General features: G+C 38.6%; 1 protein-coding gene across 9 annotated transcripts in view; it reads left to right on the top strand.

Annotated features, from left to right (window-relative positions):
• Positions 1-22,519, top strand: part of LOC122993274 (receptor-type tyrosine-protein phosphatase N2-like) — a 249,860-nt gene that overhangs the window by 59,260 nt on the left and 168,081 nt on the right. For all 9 annotated transcript variants that reach the window (XR_006406371.1, XM_044367283.1, XM_044367282.1 and 6 more), the window contains exons 6-9: positions 324-708; positions 1,804-2,115; positions 2,646-2,686; positions 6,710-7,083. Coding sequence is in view for 8 of the 9 variants with exons in the window: in XM_044367283.1 (XP_044223218.1) it covers positions 324-708; positions 1,804-2,115; positions 2,646-2,686; positions 6,710-7,083 (1,112 nt within the window). In the remaining variant the exon portion in view is untranslated. The remainder of the gene's footprint in view (positions 1-323; positions 709-1,803; positions 2,116-2,645; positions 2,687-6,709; positions 7,084-22,519) is intronic.

The raw sequence follows: 22,519 nt of genomic DNA, 5'->3' as shown, positions 1-22,519 counted from the left end.
GTGATTTTAGTGGATTATAGTTCATAATAATTCCAATCATAAAATCCACATACAACACACATTAATATACTGCATGTTTAGAGCTTAACTACCAAGTTACCATTTGTTTTTATTTACATTATTGTGTTCTGTAGTTTATATCCACATGGTGGATAGTGGGACAGAAAACATCAAATCTGTGTCACATGTTAGATAAAATCTAAACCAGGACATCATAATGTCAAGAATACTCAATTATATTTACGTTTTGGGTTCTGAAAGGCTACACAGTGTTTTTAAAAGTGAACTCTAATTGATATTATTTGCTTTTTTGATTCTTTTAGAATATGCAGTCAGGCATCCCTGCAGACTTCTATCGCTCCAAGGCCCAGACTGTTGCTCAGAAGGCATCTCCCTCCAGCTTCTCCTCTCTTTCATCTTTCCAACCTCTGCAGAAGCAAAGACCTCCAGCTGACCAGCTCCTCGGTATGCAGGCTGAGGGTGACCTTCTCCTGGGCGCCCTGAGGCAATATCTCTCCGGGCGTCTGTCCCTGAACGGTGGGGACGTGAGCCCAGAAGAGCAGCAGGCCCCCTCGTCCCGCCTGAGGCCCTTCTACAGCAACGGAATAGAAAATGCCGGCCTCAAAAAAGAGACGTCAAAACCCAGACTGCCGAAGACGGGAAGAACTCAAGGGGCTTCAGTCAAGGAGCCGCTGACGTATGTGGATGGTACGTGTCTCGCCGTAGTACTTGCCAGGCGATGTCATCATCCACCGATCACATACAAACACCTGACTGGGCTTTCACATCCACCTGTGTGCAAGGTGGTTGTTTCTGAAGCTGCAGTGTGTGGTGTTGTTGTATTTGGACAACTGTAGTATCATACTCTATTATGAAGTATAAGCTATTTTGTCAGAACATTTAATTCAGGAGAAAAACATGGACAACATGAAGAGGTTGTTTATATAATTTAAAAGTGTGGTTGTACAGCTGATTGACAGTTGAATCGTGCTATGTTATATAAACTGGCAATAGAGGGGCAAAGCTACACATTTCATAGCTCTGATGTCCAACAAGTTACCATATGTATGACATATGTAAAAGACAAAGTGACCAATATGACTGTTTCAAACATAACTTATATGGGCTTTTTTCAGTTTATTTACCAGCATTACATACAGTAATTGTCTCTTATGATGATAAATGTTTATTACTTTAACAGTGAACATTCAAAAGTTTTCTGGGAAAATAATTAACAAACACAATTCAGATAAAATAAAAACAAAATCCCACAGATTTAAACTACTATCAGGTTTATCCCGTTATCATACAGAACAAACACTGATCAAGTCATTGAAGACTGAAGCAACATAAAGTTTCTGTATCATTTAATTACATTTTTTGATCTGCCACCTCTTTGGTTGAGTTTTGGTAAGTTTTAAGTAACTAAAACTACTTGGTTGATGGGAAAGAGCAGCCATTATGATTGGGCAACATCATGCTCCATCTGCCTGTGCTACAATTATTACTTACATGGCTTTGCTTGTTTGTCATGAAAACGTATATATAGATAGCTGACAAATCAGTCTCACCACAAGGTCCATTTAGTAGTTGTTCTGGAGCTCTCAGTCAAATGACACAATGTCTATCAGCAGATGTAGTTTACCCACTACATCTGCTGTTCTGTAAACTGTTACCAAGGTTACAAACTTTCAATCTCAGGTATACATAGGTTGTTTTAAGCCTTTTAACAAACAGTCAGTGCTGTTGTTTTTCTGATCTGACTCATTATTCTTCTACTGTTCATGTCCATCTCTCCCTCAGAGAGGTTCATCCAGAACGTTTTGAAGAACGTTGGCAGGCAACACTTGGATGTGGACACCCTGACGCCGCAGGATCTGGACCAGCTGTCCAGCCTGATAGCTGATGCTTTGCAGGTGGTGGACCATGACAAGGGACCGAACATGGGCCTGACCCGAGTAAGACCTGGGCCAAGAGACCTGGAGGGAGAGTTAAAGGATGGAGAGGAGGAAATGGAGGATGCTGCCAGAGATGAGGAAGAGGAGAAGTTGCTGGAGAGCGCTCCGACAGCAAAGCCAGAGCAGAATACTCCTGTAGTGCCGGCAGCACTTGAAGGTAATTTTACGGTGATTTATTTTGTTCTTTTGCACAATTAAAGTATTGAATAGAAGCTGGTAATCACGTATATAATTGTGTAGGTAGAATTAAAAAAACATGAGCTCTCAAACAGCTCAGGAATGGAACATAATGTGAAAATAGACATCCTGTTAGCGCATCAACACAGTCGGTGTTATGGTTCAGTGCCCACTGAGAATGGGTAAAAATGATAACAATATTGCAAAATTGGCTTGTTTAAGAACCTGCCGACTTTTCCAATGTTTTTATTTCAGTGTTTAGTAAAGAAAAGATCAATGAAAAGCTAGATTAACACTGGAGAAAATTCATATCAGTCAAATATTAAAGAAGAGTGCGTTTGTGATTTTTAACATAAGTCCTTGAGATTTGGAGAGCTTGCTTTCAGCTCTGTGTTCACATTTTCTTTTTTTAAAATTCCAAGTTGTTACCAGCTTCTTTTGTCTTTTTCCTCTCATGCTGAGAAACACAAAAAAAATGTATGAATACGTTTAATCTCTTTCTCCCAACAGAGCGCCACACAGATACAGAAGAGCATAATGTGAAGGACAAGGTAAGCGCTCAATTTGCCCTGAGAAAAAAAAATGAACCAAACAAAAAAACTTGAATGTCAGAGGTAAGGCTGACATTATGAACAATTATGTCATATTCTGCATGAGGAAGAAAATGTACCCCAGCTGCATTCTCCTTTTGAAAAGAACTTGAAATTGTGTTTGACATCAGTTGGTGCACAAAGGTGAAGTAAATGTCCTTTACAATTTAGTAGGAACTCAGTATTCCTGCGAGGAACTATAACAATACAGCTGTGCAGAGAGCAAATCAAGTCTTCACACACCGTAGGTACATTTATATAACTGAGGGTTTTTAAAATCTCTTGTTTAGCTAGTAGTAGTAGAATAAATCACTTATTAAAGGGGACTTATAGTGCTTTTCCTTATTTTCAGACATACATATATATATATATATTTATAATGTCACAATGTCGGATGTTCATGTTAAAAGTGGCGGACGTGTCAAATAACGAGGTAAATGTATGTAGCAGTAATCCCTGTGAGCTTCACACTGCTCTGAACGCTCGATTTCCAACGTTTTTTTCTACTTTCACCCCGAGCTGACATCAGTTTGTGACGGATTTCTTTACATGGACATCTGCTATGTGCACAGCACGCGAGTTTGCTGTTCCGCTCCGGGAGTAGTTACGCCAAGCCATGATGGCGTTACACAGCACAGCAATGTAAAATAAGTAGTTTATCTGTTGGAGGTGTGCTGGTCGTCTGCAGCTCTTCATAAAACATCATCATCATCACTGTGGCTGTTTCTGTTTGTACTCTTCCTCCCTGCGTTATTTCTAACTGATCCACTGAACAAATAGCTCCAAATGTTGCTAACGAAGCTCCGCTAAGTCAGTGAGGAACATGTTTTTACTTCCTGTAAATTCTGCACAATAAAAGTCTCCTGTTAGTTAGTCCTATTTAAAGCTTTTAATTTGAAGCAGTAAAGCAGGAAATGTTTGATTTGCAATGACGGTAAAGTTAAACAACTCTGATACGTAAAGCTGACCAATCAGAACAGAGTGGGCTCACGGGAGGGGGGGTCTTAAAGAGACAGGAGCTAAAACAGAGTGTAAGAGAAACTGTGTATATTGAAGGGCTGCATAAACGGCCAGTATAAGATAAATAAGAAGTTTTTTTTTTAACTTTGAATCATGCAGAGCTACTCTAATGGAGTCCAAAAATAAAAATTCAGAGCTGAAATGAGCATAATAGGTCCTCTTTAAGGTCATTTCCGCTGTTCTGTTATGCAGGTTATTTTTCCACAAATATTACTGATACTTAATTGAAATTTAATGTGATAATATTAACTATTAATAATGCCGCTACTACAAATGTATCACATTTTGAATGAAGTTTCTTACATTCACAAAATACATACATTATAAATGCTTTAAGATGACACAGAAAAGAAACAGGAGTTATTCTGTAATTCTGAAACAACTAGAGGTATAAATAAGATGAATAATCATTGCAGTGTAAACATATAATACACTGATAACTCTGGAGGGGTCAGAAAAGAAGCCTGGGAATCTCAGGCTGGACTTCAGGTCATATCTGGAGTTAAAGTATATAAAGTGATATATGCAGGAGCCTGACTTCACAGTACTAAACATGATGTTTATTAGGATGTCAGCATAATCATTATCATGCTGAAGTTATTAGCTTTAGTGCTGCATTTTGAGCACGTAACAGATGATTCGTATACTCACACATTTTTTGACACTGAATACATTTTGAGCCAAGGCAACATCCAGGCAACGTTGGTCATTTGAAACCAAGATCCTAATGTTTGTAACATCAGTCTCAGTTCGTACTGTACTGTGGGTTTGGGAACAACAGGCTCTTGCTCAAGGGGTAAATTTCACACTAATCATTGTGTACTATATGAAAAAGTTGGCAACAAGAAGAGAAATCTACCCACTTTATCATTTTCTCTATAATATCTGCTACTAAATCTGCCTCGTTGTATCTGGACTGGCTAACTCTCGATATCCCACAGGTGAATACAGAACTTGAGAGGACTGCCATACAATGCTTTGCACCATATAAATCTAAAGAATTACAAAGGATATTAAAACTGATGTTGTTTCTGATGTTGTTTGTACAGTATTTCCCTGCATGTGACTGGATATGTTTGTTGTGTATCTTCTGTCTGTTCTATCTCAGTGAAATTGCCTAATTAAGTAAAAAAGGAGCAGAAAAGCAGCAAATCCTGCACAATGTGACGGTTATCTCACTAGACTCCTGCTACCAAAAATATTATAAAGGTGGTTTGATTTTTAAGTTGCAGTAGACAGAACAAGTTTAATCAAAGTAACTTTTTGGCTCAGGTTGAACAGCCAGTTGGCGTTTGGACCTTGACAAGACGAGCAATTACCCTGAAGCTAGCAGCAGAGGAATAATAGCATAATATATTCATATTCCATAGAAACTCTGACAGGCTGGCTGCTCTTTGATTCAAAGCACTTATTTCCTCATTCTTGCCAACACGCTGACATCACCAACACAAAAACTCCCACTAGTTCAGTGTCAGCCGTTTAGACAAAAGATCTTGATCGAACAGTGCCTCATTAAAATCTGATGTCTGTACATTATATGTCATTATATGTAAATTATACAAGTTAACCACTGAACAAATCTGAGATAAATTAGTTAACGGTGACAAAGTTCTTGAAATATGGATCATTCATCATCATATTGCATTATTTGGAGATCTTGAATAACCTTATTAGTTAGTATTAGTTAGTATTAATACAGACAATATTATTTATTTTTGAATGGAAAATTGACCACATTTTAAAGGTTATTACTAGGGATGCACGATAATGGATTTTTTGCCGATATCTGATATGCCGATATTTCCAACTCATTGTGGCCGATTGCCGATTAACATAATATTATGCAACCTGAATAACAAACCGGGGTTCGATGCTCCGATTGGATCCACATGGAGAGCCGTGGCTAACGGCCTAACGTTAGCTGAGAGGCTAGCGGAGCGTTAGCCGCAGCATTACCGGAGGGAAGCACAGCCAGCTAGCCTCTCAGCTAACGTTAGCCCCGGCTCTCTGTGTGGATCCAACCGGAGCACCGAGCCCCGGTTTGTTAGTCAGGTTAAAGTGGGAAGAAGCAGCGGGTCTGACGGGCAGCTTGAGTGAAGTGGAGCCTGCAGAAGAAGCACCGGGATCATCAGGGTGAAACAATCCGTGGAGGGAAGCACAGTCAGGCGGCGGAGGAGATGGCGACAAATCGGCCTCTCATAATTAGCAGAAATGGCCGGCGCCAATATTTCATTTTAAAGCTTTTATCAGCTGATACCGATGACGTGCCAATAATATCGTGCATCCCTAGTTATTACACTACTGCATTCATGTCATATTCGCACAATTGCGGGAAGTTATATTTACAATAATAATATTAACATTAGATAAAAATCAGTGGTCCCATGATTTAGGCACAATAAACAAAAGCACCTGTGTGTGGAGGTTTTAAAAGCTTAAAGGGGACATATCATGCTTTTTGTGATTTTCTGTTGTTTTTATACTGTTATGATGTTGGATGTCTGTATTAAACATAGTCAACGGTCCAAAACTTGAGGTAAACGTGTAAAAATGTTCCCTGATAGTCAAAAGCCAGGGCTTCAGAGCTAGACAGGAGCTAAAATGGATTGTTTCAGTCTGAACTGAGGGCCTGCAAATAAGGAGTTTTTTTAAACTGTAAATCATGCAAAGATATTCCAGTAGAGCCCCAGAATATAAATATGGAAATGTGCATGACACATCCCCTTTAAAATGGACCTCATGAGTCAACTTTTAAAAAAAAACTTAATACAACTTTAAGCCTAGAATTCTGTACGTCAGAAAATAATGAGGTGAGACGACGTGTCTGAAATGTTTTTTCATTAAAAAGAAATCAAAGCTTTTCAGGATTTGGAAAATTTATTTCTGGTTTTTACATTTCTGTCTCTGTTTGTCGGCTGACACTTAACATCTCACTCACATTACTCCTTTGGCTTTCTTTTTTAGCCCGACAGTGGAAACCTCTTCACCAAACTCCTCGCCTACTTGGACAAAACTCCCTTCTCCGCCTCTCCGTCGGCCACAAACCGCAATGACATCGCCATGGAGACACCCAGGGCCCAACAGGTGGGGCTGGAAAACGTCCAGAGTCGGACCAGTGAGGCGGGGATGACGGTGCAGAAAAAGGACGCCACCCAGTCTGTGGAGGAGGTGTCGGAGGTGGAGGGCTGGATCAAAGAGGTGGCGCCTCCTCCCGCTTCGCTGGTGTACGACGAACCGCACAAGAAGACGATGCATGTTCCCGAGCTCCAGCTGGACGTCAAAGCCAACAGGAAGAAGGCTGACGATGACGTCTTTGGTTACGTTATCACCGACACAGAGTGAGTACTGATGGAGGAGGAGTGTAGAGGCAGGATTGATTGATTGGTTGAAAAAATCCAATGACGGTATTTTAACATTAGTGCACAACATGAGCAAATATTTGATTATTAAAGAATAGTGACCAAGATACTAAATACTCAGTGGAACATTTTACTATTGAAAAACAAACTATGCAATAACTTTACAGTCTCTAAATGACTGCAAACATAATATTTGGTATTTCTGTACTGCAGACATACTGTATACTCACACTATTTAATGGACAAAATAATAGAAACAACTCAAACAATGCGATAGAATCCCACAGCAACAAAAACTAAAGCATCTAAAATCACTACAAAGTTAATTCAACACCTCTTTAACGCAGTTTCACCAAAAACTGAAAATTAGAATCTAATGAGGTCCGGATTTACTGCAGCGCTGTTTTATTAGACTGCATTAGTTTTATTCATTAACTGGCGACCGAGTGCATAAGCAAACTGTCAAGATGCTAAATACTGGCTCATAATAACAGCCTGCTGATTTAATGGTTGGACTCTGATATTGATAAATACAAATAATTACAAGTTCAGAAATGAGGTAACATTATTTTATGCCCTGCTAATCATCACACCATATTCTGCTGTTATATTTATGTAAGTTTATGTAACTTTTTACTTACATATAGTTTAATATAATTATGTAATATACTTTCTATATGTTGCAAACATGTTAACAACAGCGATTAATCGAGTCCCTCAGTTTGTTTTCTCTGGTTTCCCATTCAGAGCTAATCAATATCATTCAATAAACAAAAACACTGCTGTTATATTCCTGCATTCTCCTTATGCAGCATACTTGATGAACGTTTTTGTCCTCTGAATCGCTGATATTAGTCAGCTGTGCTGCAAAAAAAGAGAGCGGTAGAGGAGATGATTTGAGGTTTGAACATGTGATCCCTTCAGTAGCTCAAACATGTGCTGACGTCTCGTGTCTGACATGAATTTTGGATAAAGGGACAAACTTCAAGGAAAGAACGCTTTTTTGTGAGAGTTGAGATCAGAAAAGTGAAAGTTTTCGTACATTTTGCTTCATAAAATGAGATCTAAAAGTCTTGAAATGTAGTTTCTCATATCACAAAACATGTATATCTGCCTTCATACTGAGCAAATAGATGTGAAATATTACCCAGGATGCAACAAGACGACACCGCAGGCCATCTTTTCTTGTCATTCTTCTTCACACCAAGGGCAGAATCATTTTCATATTGATTTCTCTTCTCCTCGGTTTGAAACTGAAGCCCTTCAGAAACGCTCGCTGCGGTGTTTGGTGTTGAAACGTCTCCACACATCCTGCAACAAGTGTAATTACGGCTCAAGGTCTTTGTGGCCGGTCCCTGTCTTTCTCTCCTTCCACTCTGATACTTGCTATTCAGCGCTGTAACGGCAGAAAAACCATAAATGTAACAGAGAAAAAAAACACATCTTTGTGATGTTGAGGTCTCGGGGCTACGGAGAGTCGTCCATCAGCTCGCAGTGTTCTCAGTTTTTTGCACAGACTTGAGTCTTATGGCTCCATTCTACAGATCATTATGGTATTAATGGGCAACTTAATTTCTTCTCGCTGAATGCGTCAAAGCTTGTATTCAACCAGAATGAATCATTTATCTGTATCTACACTATAAAGCTGCTATTCAACTCAGCAGTACTCGGATGTTCTTAAGCAAGTTGTCGGTACATTAAACCAGCAGCCTTGACAGTGTGAACATTCAGCTTTTTATCAGAAGAGGTGCTTTGTCTGGCTTGATTATATAAATGACTGACTAGTTGGCATATACACTGACTTATGAGTTTATTACTGTAAAGTAGGAACACCTCGAGTACAAGTCATACCTATATGAAGGTTATAAACTGTTCTTGAAAGGGCATTTATTTATGTCATGGTTATTTTTGAGGCTGCAGTTCATTCAACTTGTATTGGTTTATTGTGTCCATCCAGTTTTTAAACAGATTAAAGTAGACAGCTCCTATCTATGAAAAGCATCAGTGACAGTTTTTCACTAAAGGTTGTTTGGTTTTCCCACATTTTGGTTTCCAGTTCAACACATCTCAACGTAAACAGGGAGTGTGAAGTTCATTGACAAAAGCTGCCAAACTGATTAGAAGGCAGTTTTCCAGGTTTTACCAACTTCCTTGATATTCCAGATATTTGGACTATATCTGGTAAGATTCAAACATGGGCTCACTTTCCTGATAAAGATCATTCCTAGCTGTGTTTTCTAAGAGTTTTTCCTCAAGCACTGTTAAATTTTTATGCACATTTCCTTAAAAAAGCACCACTTTTAAGCCCCATAAATATGTACATGATAAATTTGTCGACATCATTTCTGTACGGAGATACATAGTGAAGTATGCACTGAGATAATGGACCCTATAAAAAAAAAAGATATGGAAACTGAAATGTAGCACTTAATCTGCATGAGAAATGCCAAAAAATCTTTATTTCAAGAGCACACTAACATATTAAGATCAAACTAGATATATACAGGATATTTATTAAATAAATCCAGGAGTCTACACACATCTCCATGCTGTTTGGCTGATTTTAGCCTTATATGTACATGATAAGAGGAGGATGAAGGGTATGATGGCGACAGAAACTGGTCGATGTTGGTTCTCAAATTATTTTATGCATTAAATTATATCACTACACAACACCAAAAAAGAAAAAAAAAACACAAAAAACTTGAAGTAAAACATGTTGTTAAGACTCTCTTAGCATTTTATATGACTGGGTAAGACACTTTGACACAGCTGTGATATCACACGGAGTTCAAATGTCTGTTCAAATGGTGCAATTTCACCTCCTAAGAAGTTGATAAAGCAGTGAGAGGAACCATCTTCATCTCCAACAGAAAAATTCACCCAATAGCAGGTAATTCTTGTTTTACATCTTAAATGGATCAAAAGAATCACCTTACATTTTTTCCTTAAATATATTGTTAAAAACTGGTTATATTGTTGTACAGCCAGCAGTAACCACATAACCATCAGACAACATCCAATACGTACAATATAAAAATCACATTGAGTTATGTAAAAGGCCAGTGGCAGCAGGGATAAATGAGCTCTTCTCGTCTATTGGTCGAGCATCTTGGCAGATCGTATCTGCGACCAGATGGAGGCAACTTGATCTCCTCGGACAGGGGGTGGCGAGGGTCAGCCAGGACCGACTGCGCCTGTGTTAGCTGTTTGTACCTGTTTAAGCTCAAAAGCAGAAACTATACTCTGACAGGAAGTGTTAGAGCAATCCTGACAGCAATCTATCCATCAAGGTACAACTCTTGTAACTTCATGAAACGGATTCAGAGGCTGCGTCACTCCGATCGTAGGTGAGCAGCTGGAAGGTTTAAGATGTCCTCCGTTTCTTTTGTACCGCAGGTGTCAGTCTTCACTGTGCTCGGCTAAACCTTTACAGTGACTCTTCAAAGTGTCTCTTGACAATTCTGGTGAGATCTCTGAACTTCAAAAGGACAAAAAAAAGTTTTAGTTGACAGTTGGAATTATTGTGTCAAATCTTCTCCTCGAGAGAGCGAAACGCTGCGTCACCCACAACATGGAAGAATGCCACTTCAAGACTTTGCATTGCAACAGAAAGAAAAGAGAGTCGCTTGTGGAGTTATGAAACCTCTTCTGCATGACAATCTTCTCAATATCTTCATCTTTTCACACATATTTCGGTGTTTGAATACAGACAAATCTTCACGTCCGTCTGCGTGCGGTGTAAAAGGCTCAGTGGCAGTTTGGTTTACAGCCACATCTGACCGACCCGTTCGACCTGGTGAAAATGTCACTCTGCACTACTCAAAAATAAACCAATAATGCGATAAGGCTGCCGCTGTTCAGCATTTCTTATTCGTGCTGCCTGGTACGAGACCGCTGAAAACTCTGTTCACTCTGTTCTCTTCAGTGTCAAGCTGTGATTTGACTGTAAGGTCAACAAGGTTCTTCAGAAGTGTTCGTTTCTGAATTTTTAAGAGAGTTTTAAGATGTCTGGCTCATAGAATCCAACAATATCTCTTGATGAGAACATGAACAAGAATCTACAAGACTGCTTACTCATAACATCTCACAGCTCATAGCTTTCTTTAAAGTTGCCAAAAACTCTTAATATTTGGTATCAGCCATTAACGAGTCTGATATGATAAATTAAATTAGAAATTTTTGTGCCCAAGATGCTCAGTATACATAATAGAAATAAATATATACTGTATGTAGCAGCAGATGTTGTTCAGTATTGAATAAATATGTATCGGACACATTGAAATGACAGCCGTATAGCCCACTAAATGAAAAATAGATCCAAACACTGGGAGATGATCAGCTTAAATGATTTATATTATATAAATAAAAGAATGTGACTCCTGAAATTTACGTGACGTGATCAGCTGATAGCTTTAGTCTCAGTAACACATGTCTATAATGCATTATAAACATACTTATAACATGTTATAATGTGCTTGTAGTACTCCATAATTATAGTTAAGCACTCATAAATATTCATAACGCTTTATAACAATAATCATAACACATTATTAAGCATTTTATAATCATAATTCTTCATAGTTGCTGGTCACTCACTGACAATTATTTTGAAAGGATCATAGTATATTATAATTCTCATAGCATAAACATTATAATCATTATATAATTCATTATAATGTCATTATAAGTTACTTTAAGTGGTCATTTGGTGCTTTAAATCTATGTGTAGTGAAGGAGGGTTCCCACACCGGAGCTCAAACCTCGGCTACACCAACCAGTCAACCAAAGAATGAAGCCGTTGGCTACCGGCCAGCGCGTCTAGTCATCCGTGGTCGTTACTCTCTAGAGGGCACCGACCTGCACTGTGACACTATGCAAGAACAACACACAAAACGTTGTAAAATTAATTTATATGTGTAACGGGTCAGAACAGAAATTGAGTTCTCAAATCTGACACGACTTTTTGATTCTCTCACTGCACAAGCGCTTCATCCCAGCGCTCCCCAGCGCCCCGACAGCACTTTCCTGCCAGAGAGAAACGCTGTGTGGACACAAGAACTCACCAAGGTTGAGACTTACCAAGTGTTAACACCGGTGAATGGTCTGTACCTGTTTTTTAAGGAGTCACTTTGATTGATTTACATAAAAGTAAATTATAAGGATACAGGTAAAGTAGAATTGTTTCAGGTATTATGAGTCAGTTTAGTGTTTAGAGTGAGTTTTTTGGGGGAAACATTAACATTAGTGAAATGTAAATGTCTATTTCAGTTGTTCATCATCAAAGTACTCAATTTCTGTTTTGACCCGTTAAACATATCAATTAATTTCACAACATTTTGTGTGTTGTTCTTGCATAGTGTCACAGTGCAGGTCTGTGCCCTCTAGAGAGTAACGACCACGGATGACTAGACTTGCTGGCACTTGGCCAACGGCTTAATTCTTTGGCTGACTGGTTGGTGTAGCTGTCTGGGATTTGAGACCCGGGGTGGGAACCCTCCTTCACTATATATTCTCACTTTACTTAAAAAACCAAATGACCACTTAGAGTAACCCATAATCACATTATATCAATGATTATAATGTATTACAGCTATCTATGAGTCTTTTCCCTCCCTCGTGAAATTCTCACTCTGAGCAACTTTTTGCAACACTCGGAGACTGAGGTGGTCAAAACACCGTAAAGTACAGTAGAATGGCTTTATTTTAGCCAACACTGATCCATGCAGATATATTTTAGCTGTACTTTTTTCGCTATGCAGCTTTGGGTGAGAAGTGATGGATAAATGATGCCCGGTAAGGAGTGAAGCATCCTCTCTTCCTCCACAACAGTGCTGCGGTGATAGAACAGGTGTAAAAAGACAGATTAGATGCAAACTTCTGACATTTTGGCACTGTGGCAAAGGTGAAGGCTGATAGCAGGAACCTCCCGGTGGGTTCAGCGTATCATCTCCTCCTGTGGCCCGTGGCGAGGAGTAGGAAGAGGAAGAGGAAGAGGAGGAGGAGGAGGAGGAGGAGGAGGAGGAGGAGGAGGACAGGGTGATTCATCACAGCTGGAGGAAAACACCTGCTCCCCAGCACACACACACACACACAGCAAGATGTAGACACACACATTTGTTTTTTTCACCATCCCTTAACCCTTCAACCCATAAATGATTATCCCCAGTTTTCCCGTCCTACACACACACACACACACACACACACACACCTGATGAATCATGATGCACATTACTGTTGTGATTTGCATCTTAAAAAGTTATTAAAATGCAGTCATATTCTTTCAAAAAAAATCTCCTGAAATGTAAAGTATTGCTTAACACACTTCAGTTTACAACGTTGAGGACAAAAAACTGAGAACACATCATGAAGCAGTTTTTAATGGATTTTACTCAGTTAGCTTAATTGATAATCAGGCAGTACAAGGTAATTGGCAGGGGAAAAAAAGGGGCATGTGTCTTATTTTGTCATTCCTGAAGTCTAACATCAGGAATCTATAATCATGTATTTCATAATATGTACCCACAATTCCCCTGGATTTGTTGCCTCAGTGTGCTCTATCGGCAGTTAATTAGTTTCACAGGTTTAAAGACCTTCCTTTGATTAACTGCTATACAAGTCCACGGCTCTAAGAGGTTATTATTTCCTTACATGCACGCATGAATAGTACAAAGCTGTGAAATGACTAGATGGCAACAAAGGTCACCTTCAATGTCCCTTTAATTTGTAAAACTAATCATTAATGTACAACAAGAAAACTTTTCAAACTAACAGTGTTTTTTCAAAGTGGTAAAAAGAACGAACGCGTCATACTTGCTTTCAATGACAGCATTTGCTTCAAAGGTCTTCAGTAGCTCGGTGATATTATGATTATGATGTATGAAATTACTGTACATTATGTTGCCTGGTTCTTATTGTTTATGTTGGTGATTTTAAATGAATTAAACCTTAGTTGTGGTGTTCTCTTCTGTCAGTATTATTGTTGATTAGATTTAAGTATGTCAAGTCTTTTCCTCTTTTCTTTCTTTGGCATTTTGGATTCCTCTGGTTGTCTCGGTGTGGAAGGATCGCTGGAAAAGCCCCAAGGGCGAGAGATGTTTTTGATGTTTCAAGAGATCCTTTTGTTCAATGAAACCTGTGGCTAACATCCAACAATCTTCTACTCAGACACTCCAGTCACTAAAGAGCATGAATCATTTGGTGTCTGACAGTCTGCAGAACCTGGACTGATAATGTGGCTGAGCAGGAGGCTGTCCTCGTCAGAAAAATGACAACATCAGTTGTTCGGACGCTCAAAATGACAAATGTTTCCCTGACAAGCTCTGCTTCGAGGTCACACAGATATTAACTGTCCTATTTTGAGGATTTTTCAAGAGACATTTGTTTTCATTGGTTGTGAGATACAACTAATCCCTCTATTTTAGATGGTCTTCCCTCAAAGGTAAACACTGTTTACCAATGTTGAACTCTACGAGAAGTACAACCTAATTTATTTGCCTAATATACTAATTGTGGTGTTTCCAATAACATAAATTGATTTTGATCAAAATTTGGTTGCTAGAAACTGACTGAGTCCTTTGGAAGAAGTCGTTTTTCAAGGAAAAACACCAAGTATTTTCTGGTTCCAGCTTCTCATATGTGAATATTTTTCTTCGTCATATATGACAGAAGGTTTTGGACTGTTAGTCAGACATCACTGTGGCCTCTTTTATCACTATTTTTTTAGCATTTCATAGACTAAATGAATACTTGGCAGAATAATCAACATTGAAACTAATCGTTAGTTGCAGCCTTAATATTTACATTATAATTTTTGCTGCTTTGCATCAGCAGCGACACTGGACAGTACAGGCTTTTGTTTTGTTATCAGGTGCAGACTGATAGGAAATGCAGGATCACATTCATCAAAGCTGTCGTATCACACAGGTTTGATGCTTAACCCAACTTAGTGAATGCTGCAGCCATCAGCATTCAGGATCTACAGGCTGGCAGAGTGATCACCGGTGTCAGATCTGAAGCAGCTGTTGTGCACTGTGGAGGACTGACTCATACTGTGGGCTGTTGTAGCTGCTGTCTGTTCTCCACTGAAGAAGGAGGAGATAGAAATCTCTGCCTGTCAGTAACTTTTCATAGACGGTTTGTCTTTTGTTTTTTCTTTGCTGTGATTCAACCAGAGTCAGTCATATTCTCTTATTATTATGAAAAACTTATAATCCATAAAATTTTCACTGCAGAAAACACAATTTTTCAGACAATTTATGTTCGGCACTTTTCAGTTTTAGCCATTCGATGTATTTGCATTTCTTTCAATGAAGTATTTCTCTTTGTCGCTGGTTGAATCTGCCTCTCCTGTCTGAGATTCAGATGACATATTCACAACCGAGTGACCAGGAAGTTATGTGGATGCATAGCATAGTTGACTGTCTTCTAAGGATTTTTTAGTTTTAAAAGTAAAACTATAATTTTTCCTCTTTTATTATACGGACAATGTAGTTGCTCAAGGTGAGTTTGCTGCCTCTGGTGGTCGACTCACGTGTCATTTTGTATGTGACTATGGGAGCTGTATTCTTAAAACACTTGTCTTTGTCATCACACTGTAAACCCGGATAAGTTGATTGTACTTAAACCGTTTATGTCAAGTGATTGCCTCAATGGTTTAAGTAATTGACAGTCGAGAATAATTGTGGAGTCTACTTAAAAGTAGTATAGTCAAAACTTAATATTATAAGTTAAATACACTTGAAATCCTAGTTTTATTAAAAATATGAATATATTAAATGTTAAAATATTATGTACCGAACTGCTCTTAAAGAACATAGATGCATCATCCCCAAGAATGACTGGAAGTCCTCTCAGGCATCTAATGGCTGTTGGGTCAGTGCTCTGCAAAGAGGTATAACACACACTTAAATGGAGAACAAATATATCTTATATCAGTGTATTTGTTCATATAGAAAAGTACCACAAAGGAGGGTGAGAGAATTAGTTTTTGTAATATGGATGAACTAAACATCAATATCATTACAAGAAAAAACAGAAGTATCAACCCACCGTTGTCTGTTGTAGCAGGTCAGCTAACTGCTTGCCTATCCGACCTGTCTTCCTCTTGAAGATTTCCATCAAGCTTGGACACAAACCATCAAGAACACCAAAGAACTCTTCTTTAAGATTTCTCCCAACAATCCTGTTAAACTCCAAGTATACCTGAAAACTTTGATATTCAGGCATAGTTACTTATTACACTAATAAACCTCTCTGAACATGTTGTCCAATGATGTGTGTAACACAAATAAGACAAGAAATCTAAAGGACACTTTCACAAACTTGGCTTTCAGTGAATAGCGCTGTCCAGCGCCAGACCATCTGGCTAATGTCAGGCTCATGCTTTACGACCTCCTCCCTTCTAAGGGCAAATGTGATGTCCATGTTTTTTCTAATAAGAGAATCATTTGGGTTTTTCTTCTGCATTTCATTGACCATGGCCTCTCGAACCGCTTCAAGCCCGGCAACATCCATTCCCTTTGGAAAATCTGGAAGGTATTTGATTTCCCCTTTTCTTGGCCTCTTTATGTTTTTGCGAGAAGGCTCACCATCAGCATTGATTTTTCCCCGTTCACCACCGTTGACTGTTACATCAGGCCATCCCAGCTGGCGCATTTTCGTTCTGTAGTTCCCCATTTTGAATTTGAGGCTGTTTATCCATCCCTGACAGCCAGATGATGAGCCTTGTTCTTTAAGGCAGGGGTGTTCTGCTACCAAGGCCTCTTTTGTTGGGTAGGCTTTGTAGTCATAGATTGTCTCCGCCAGCTTCTCAAGAATATCATGCTTGATATCCTGATGAGGTAGACAAGATGTCTTTGTGGTGCTGGTATGAGATCAAGGACAGGAATAATTCGGATAGTGGGTTTCTCAGGGAGGTCAGAAATGTTTGTAAGGTTACAGAGTGCATTGTTGAATTCAGGGTTCTGGGTTAGCTGCAACAATCTGTGAAATCTGACCAAATTCAAGGAGACCTGAACAGGAACCAATACAGAGCATCATGTCTAGGTTATACTTGATTCCGTTGATGCAGACAGATGATGCAACAAGCACTGACCCAGCAGTGGTTATGTTTTCAGGGAGTACTCTCTGAACATCACTGGGAAAAGATGTGACCAAGACCATTGCAACCTTTGCAATATCAACTGCTGGCCTGAAAAATGAGCTACAGTCCAAATGGTAGCTGAGGGCTTTCTGGTGTTTAGTAGCAAGTGTCAGGGCCACATTTTTAAAATTCTGGGACTCTCTGACTACTTTTTTGAAGAATTTATGCTTACCCTCAAAGCGCATAGTCCAAACATCAGTCAAAGGACCAAATTTCTTTATCAGGTGAGGATAATGTTCCACATAGTGATATTTTGGTCGCAACCTGAGTGTCATCAGTATGCTTAGGTGCAACAACAAGCTCTACAATATCTTTGAGGAGCATGAGAATTTCCCAAGAGTTATTTCCCTCAGGGACACCAATAAACCAATAAAAAGTGGAAGAAGCCTGATGACGGACCAGTTCTCATGACTATTTCCACCAATGATCCCTTTGGTTGAAAATCCTTTGCCAATTGTCTGAGGCTGATCAGTCTTGTCTGTAAACATGTATTTAAGGGATATGATGGCATCATTTAGCATATTTAAAGTAAAATACATCTTGGCAATCAGGTCTGTCAGACACAAAGATACCTCAACTGGGACAATTCCTTCCAAGACATCATGTAAAATGTCAGGAGGGTAACCCTTGACCACATGGAAGTGTTTCAGACTTTTAGTAACAGGACACTGTCCTTTCACCCCAGAGTTTTGACTTAAGCTTGAGTCTTTCCTCACCTCTTGCACATGTCTGTCATGAGAGTTTTTATCTCTGAGATGAAACGAACCACAACGTACCTCTTGTTGCTGAATGTCACCTCAGGATGCTGTGCAGACTCTGCAAAACTTGTTTACTGTGAAGCTCTCATGGAGACCTGCAAGTGAATGGGCAGCAAGGTTATCTGCTGCTACACACAAAACCGTTCCCTTCACACTTGTGCCTAGCCGCTCTACATAAACACCATGCTGTTCTAATGAGACAAGATCATGGATAAGAGGTTGCAGAACTTTCTCATACCCACACTGTTTGATTGTGGAGGTGTTGCAGAGTAGAGCAAGCTGAATAGAATTTAGTGTTGATCTGTATTTGGCAGGTACATTACCAATAACCCAATACACTGCACACATTTTGTGTTTCTGCTTTGATGTTCCCAAAGGATTGGCTACTTCAAAGTCATCAAGATATAGTATCAGTGCAACTGTGAACTCATCCACTGAAAGAAGGCAATTTTCCTTAAAGTGCTCTCCATCGGCATATGAACTATATTCATGTGGGACATGCACCTTTTCTGACATTGCTTTATCTAAAATGTCAGTTTTGTTTAAAAGTTTCTGTAGCATGTGTTGTCTGGGGACATATACAACTGTTTTTGTGCCTTTTTCAACAACATATTCTACAGGCATCACCAGGGGAAACTTATTCCTCACATAAGCTGCCCTCTTTTTTACAGTTCCTAGAGATCCATGTTTGCCACACAGTGATGTCATCGCATTACTTTCTGAAACAGCACAGATAACTTCGTTTACAACTAATTCATCCACATTTGGATAATGTTTCTTAAGTACAGCCCTGACATTACTGTACAGCAATGGTTGTGACAGGTCATGTATTTGGCAAAGGTGTCGTATCACTTCTTGTACAGCACTCTCTGGGATATGCAGAATAGTTTGCATTATGTTCAAGCTGTTTTCCTAAACCACAAAGATCATCACAAGTTTCTTCCATGACCTCTTGGTCTTCTGTGTCAGAAGTTGCCAGTTGCTCTAGCTCACCTTGACTTTCACTGGCTGCTTCATCACAAGCACCATTGGTTATACTGACAATTATTTCAGACTTGAAATTCTTCCAAGTATGCTCTCTATGTGTTTTACTTTTGTGTGCGTTGAAAGTGGAGTATACACTGCTCTGAAATGTACAGTCTTTATAAGGACAATCAACTTTGTGATTTACTTTTATGTGAGTACTCCGCAGATGAGCAAAGTATTCAGTTTTATTCAATGTACACATACATTCCTGATACAAGCAAGGTAAGGGCTCAGTTCTTGCATAAGTCCCATGTTTTATTCTATAGTGTTTAAAAAGCTGTGTTCTCTTCTCACAGATGGCAGGGCAGTACTTGCATTTTCGAGGCATTTTAATATGGCTTTAAACAAAAATAGCAGGGCAAATGAGGCTAATGTTGAAAGTGGGCATTTTTTCAAAACTACATTAGATATTTTGAATTTTACACTACTGTTGCAAAACTGTATGTAGTGAACACGCAAGTAGGGAGAATTACTCTCAAAACACAATGCTGCAGTTGTCCAATGTTCAAAATTTACCTGAATCAACCTCAAATTTACACACATTCAAATGTACATGTTTCAAACTACAAAAGTTCCAAATTTCTGATATTTTAAAGCTGAAATTTTATTTAAAAAGTTAAAAACAGCAAAAAAGAAACAAACAAAAGCAAAAAAACAACAACAAAAAACTGTCTGTTTTTTGTACAAAGACTACTGTGACTTTTTGGAAACATTATTTATTTATTTTTTTTTACTTTTTTGGTGAGATGTCTTTATAAGACTTTTTGGGTTTTTATTAAAACCTCACTAGCAAAATCCTTTTTTTTACCCCTTTGATACATCGTTTTTTGTGTTTTTTATTTGTACAAATGAATACTGTATGTCACCAAGTCACCCATGATTATAACTCTAAAGGTTCAGTTCGCCCAAATTACAAAGAAAAACAAAAACCCTCCCTCTTTAGTGCCGTTCAGAAACTACAATGAACACCAAACAGAATAAAAACAGAAATAAGTAAGTAGACGGCTAATTTCCATTATTTGATGTATTTAACAAGTGAGTGATTTGCACAATTTGCAGGACAGCTCTCCTCTTTCCTCTCCATATTCACCACCGTCAGAGTCACAGCTGGTGTTGAGATATATTGTGCATCCTGCAGGTGTCTGGAAGCGTCTCTTGTCTGCATTTAAATTCAGCAGAGGGAGCTGAGAGGAGGTCAGACGAGTCCACAGCAGATAGGAAGCAATTAGCTTGGAGTTTGGATATTGAGCTTTAAACGCGGTCTCCCAGCACACACAAACACACAGAAAACACACCCTCTCCTCATCTTCCTCGCCCCTCTGCACGCATCGAAACTGTTTTAATTGACTACTTCATTTGTAATTCCTCAATTGTTAGTTTCTCTGTCTAAATTTAGCTGATATACGGGTATCAGCAGTAAAATTTACTGAAGTATCCAAAAGTCCTGACAGCGGGGAATTGAGTTTTACTGTTGAGTGAAAACAGATCAGCTGTGAAAGGAAAACAGTAACGATAGAAGGAAAGAAGGAAGTAGGGCTGCAACTAATGATTGTTTCCATTATTTCGATTAATCAATTCATCATTTGGTCTGTGAAATGTTAAAAAATACTGAAAAAATACCATTTATGACGTCTTGGAGCCTACAGTGATGCCTCCGATTTGCTTGTTTTGTCCAACCAACAGTCCAGAATCTTAAGATATTCAATTGAATTGTTATATATGTTGAAGAAAAACATCAAATTCTCACATTTAAGAAGATGAGACTAGAGAAATTTTAGTATTTTTGTTTGAAAAATGACTGAAACTATTAATCAATTATATATAAATAGTTGCTTTTTTTAATTTTCTGTCTATTTGCTTAGCGATTAATTGACTAATCGCTGCATTCCTAGAAGGAACAACATGAATGACGAAAGAGGGAGGGAAAGATGCAGGAAGGAAACAGAGAAAGTAGAGCAGAGAATGAAGGAAAGAAGAACAGCGGGAAAAAAAGAGGAAGAAAGGGAAAGAAAACAGAAAGAAGAAGCTAGAAATAAATGCAGCCGTCAGATCACACAGAATCTAAAAGTTATTTGGTTAGCAAACTGAAACAAAACTGTTATTAGGAGTTCCTGAAAAGCTGAAATTTTGGAGATTTTTAACAGAGAGGAGCTTGTGTAAAATGAATAAAATCTTACTCAAGTAAAACATCAAGACTTTACTCAAGTACATTTACTTTCCACGTCTTTATTTATTTATTTTTTTTTACCATTTTCATATCCAAATAAACTGAGCAAATGTCAATTTCTGAGCTTATTGTCTCAAAATCTTCAAAATGCGTTGACCACCATGCCAGTACCTTGTTATATACTGTACCAGAACTTCCCTTCAGGCTCCAGGTTGAGTCATTTTTTCCATATTACAGCAATAGTGTTTGGTTTTCAGTCAAAAAAAACATCTTGTTAGAGGAAGCCCACATGTAAGCGCACAAACAGAGGTCATTCTCATTGTGGAATAAAGCCAAAACCATTTCATTTGTTAAATGACTGTACAGAGTTGGTGTTTAAGCTCTGACCTTGTCACTTCCTGTCGGCGCACACAATGAGAGCGCAGGGAACGACGATAACAAGCCTGTTTCTGTCGACGACCTTCCTCACTTCCTCAGTATTCACCTCACCACCACACTGCACTTCCCACCTCTCCACCTCACACCTATCTGACCTCAACTGGAAGCTTTTGTGTTAAAGTTGTTTTTTTCTTCTGGTTTTCTGGTCTTATCTCATTCAAATTACACTCTCGAGTTCTTCTTCTTCTTCTACATCCTCCGTGATTTGCCTGTCATGAGAAATGAAGGCAGGATCGGATTGTAAAGATTTTGTTTTTGCTAAATCAAGAAGTGATAAATGATTAAAACCTTTATCAAGCATCAAACTATTTAATTTACCCTCGCTGAAAGTGTTTATCTGACGTCTCCACATAATACGAGTCTGATCTGAGCTGATTCTGACTTTTGGTTCCATGAGTGAAAGAAAAAAAATAATAATTTCAAAGTTTCATCACATTAACAAACAGAGAAAAAACTGTCCTCTTTATATATATATATGTTGTAGATATTAAAATAAAACTTGAAATTTTAGAGTGTTTAAAGACAACTACAACATTTTGGGAAACTCTGCATCCACCAGTTCAGTGATTCTCAACTGGTGGGTCGTGACCCAAAAGTGGGTCGCGGACAGCTGATCAAAAATAAATAACTAATATTTAATGCACATCTGATGTTGGACTTGTCTTTTATTTTGAAAAATGTTTTTTTAAAATTAGAATTTTCATACATTGAGGATAAAAAGTGACAGAAACCCCAGGAGCAATATAAGTATATAAGTGAAAATATCTAATGTTGTGGCCTTGTTTATTTTGTGCAGTTTTGATATTTATTTTAGTGTACATGCAGTTGTCATGGTCCTCCTCAGTTGTATGTACTCTGAAATGCACTTTGTACATGTAAATA

Source organism: Thunnus albacares, chromosome 12 (genome assembly GCF_914725855.1).
Source record: "Thunnus albacares chromosome 12, fThuAlb1.1, whole genome shotgun sequence".
Classification (NCBI taxonomy): domain Eukaryota; kingdom Metazoa; phylum Chordata; class Actinopteri; order Scombriformes; family Scombridae; genus Thunnus; species Thunnus albacares.
Note: the sequence above shows the minus strand (reverse complement) of the source record. Positions and strands in the feature narration are given on the sequence as shown.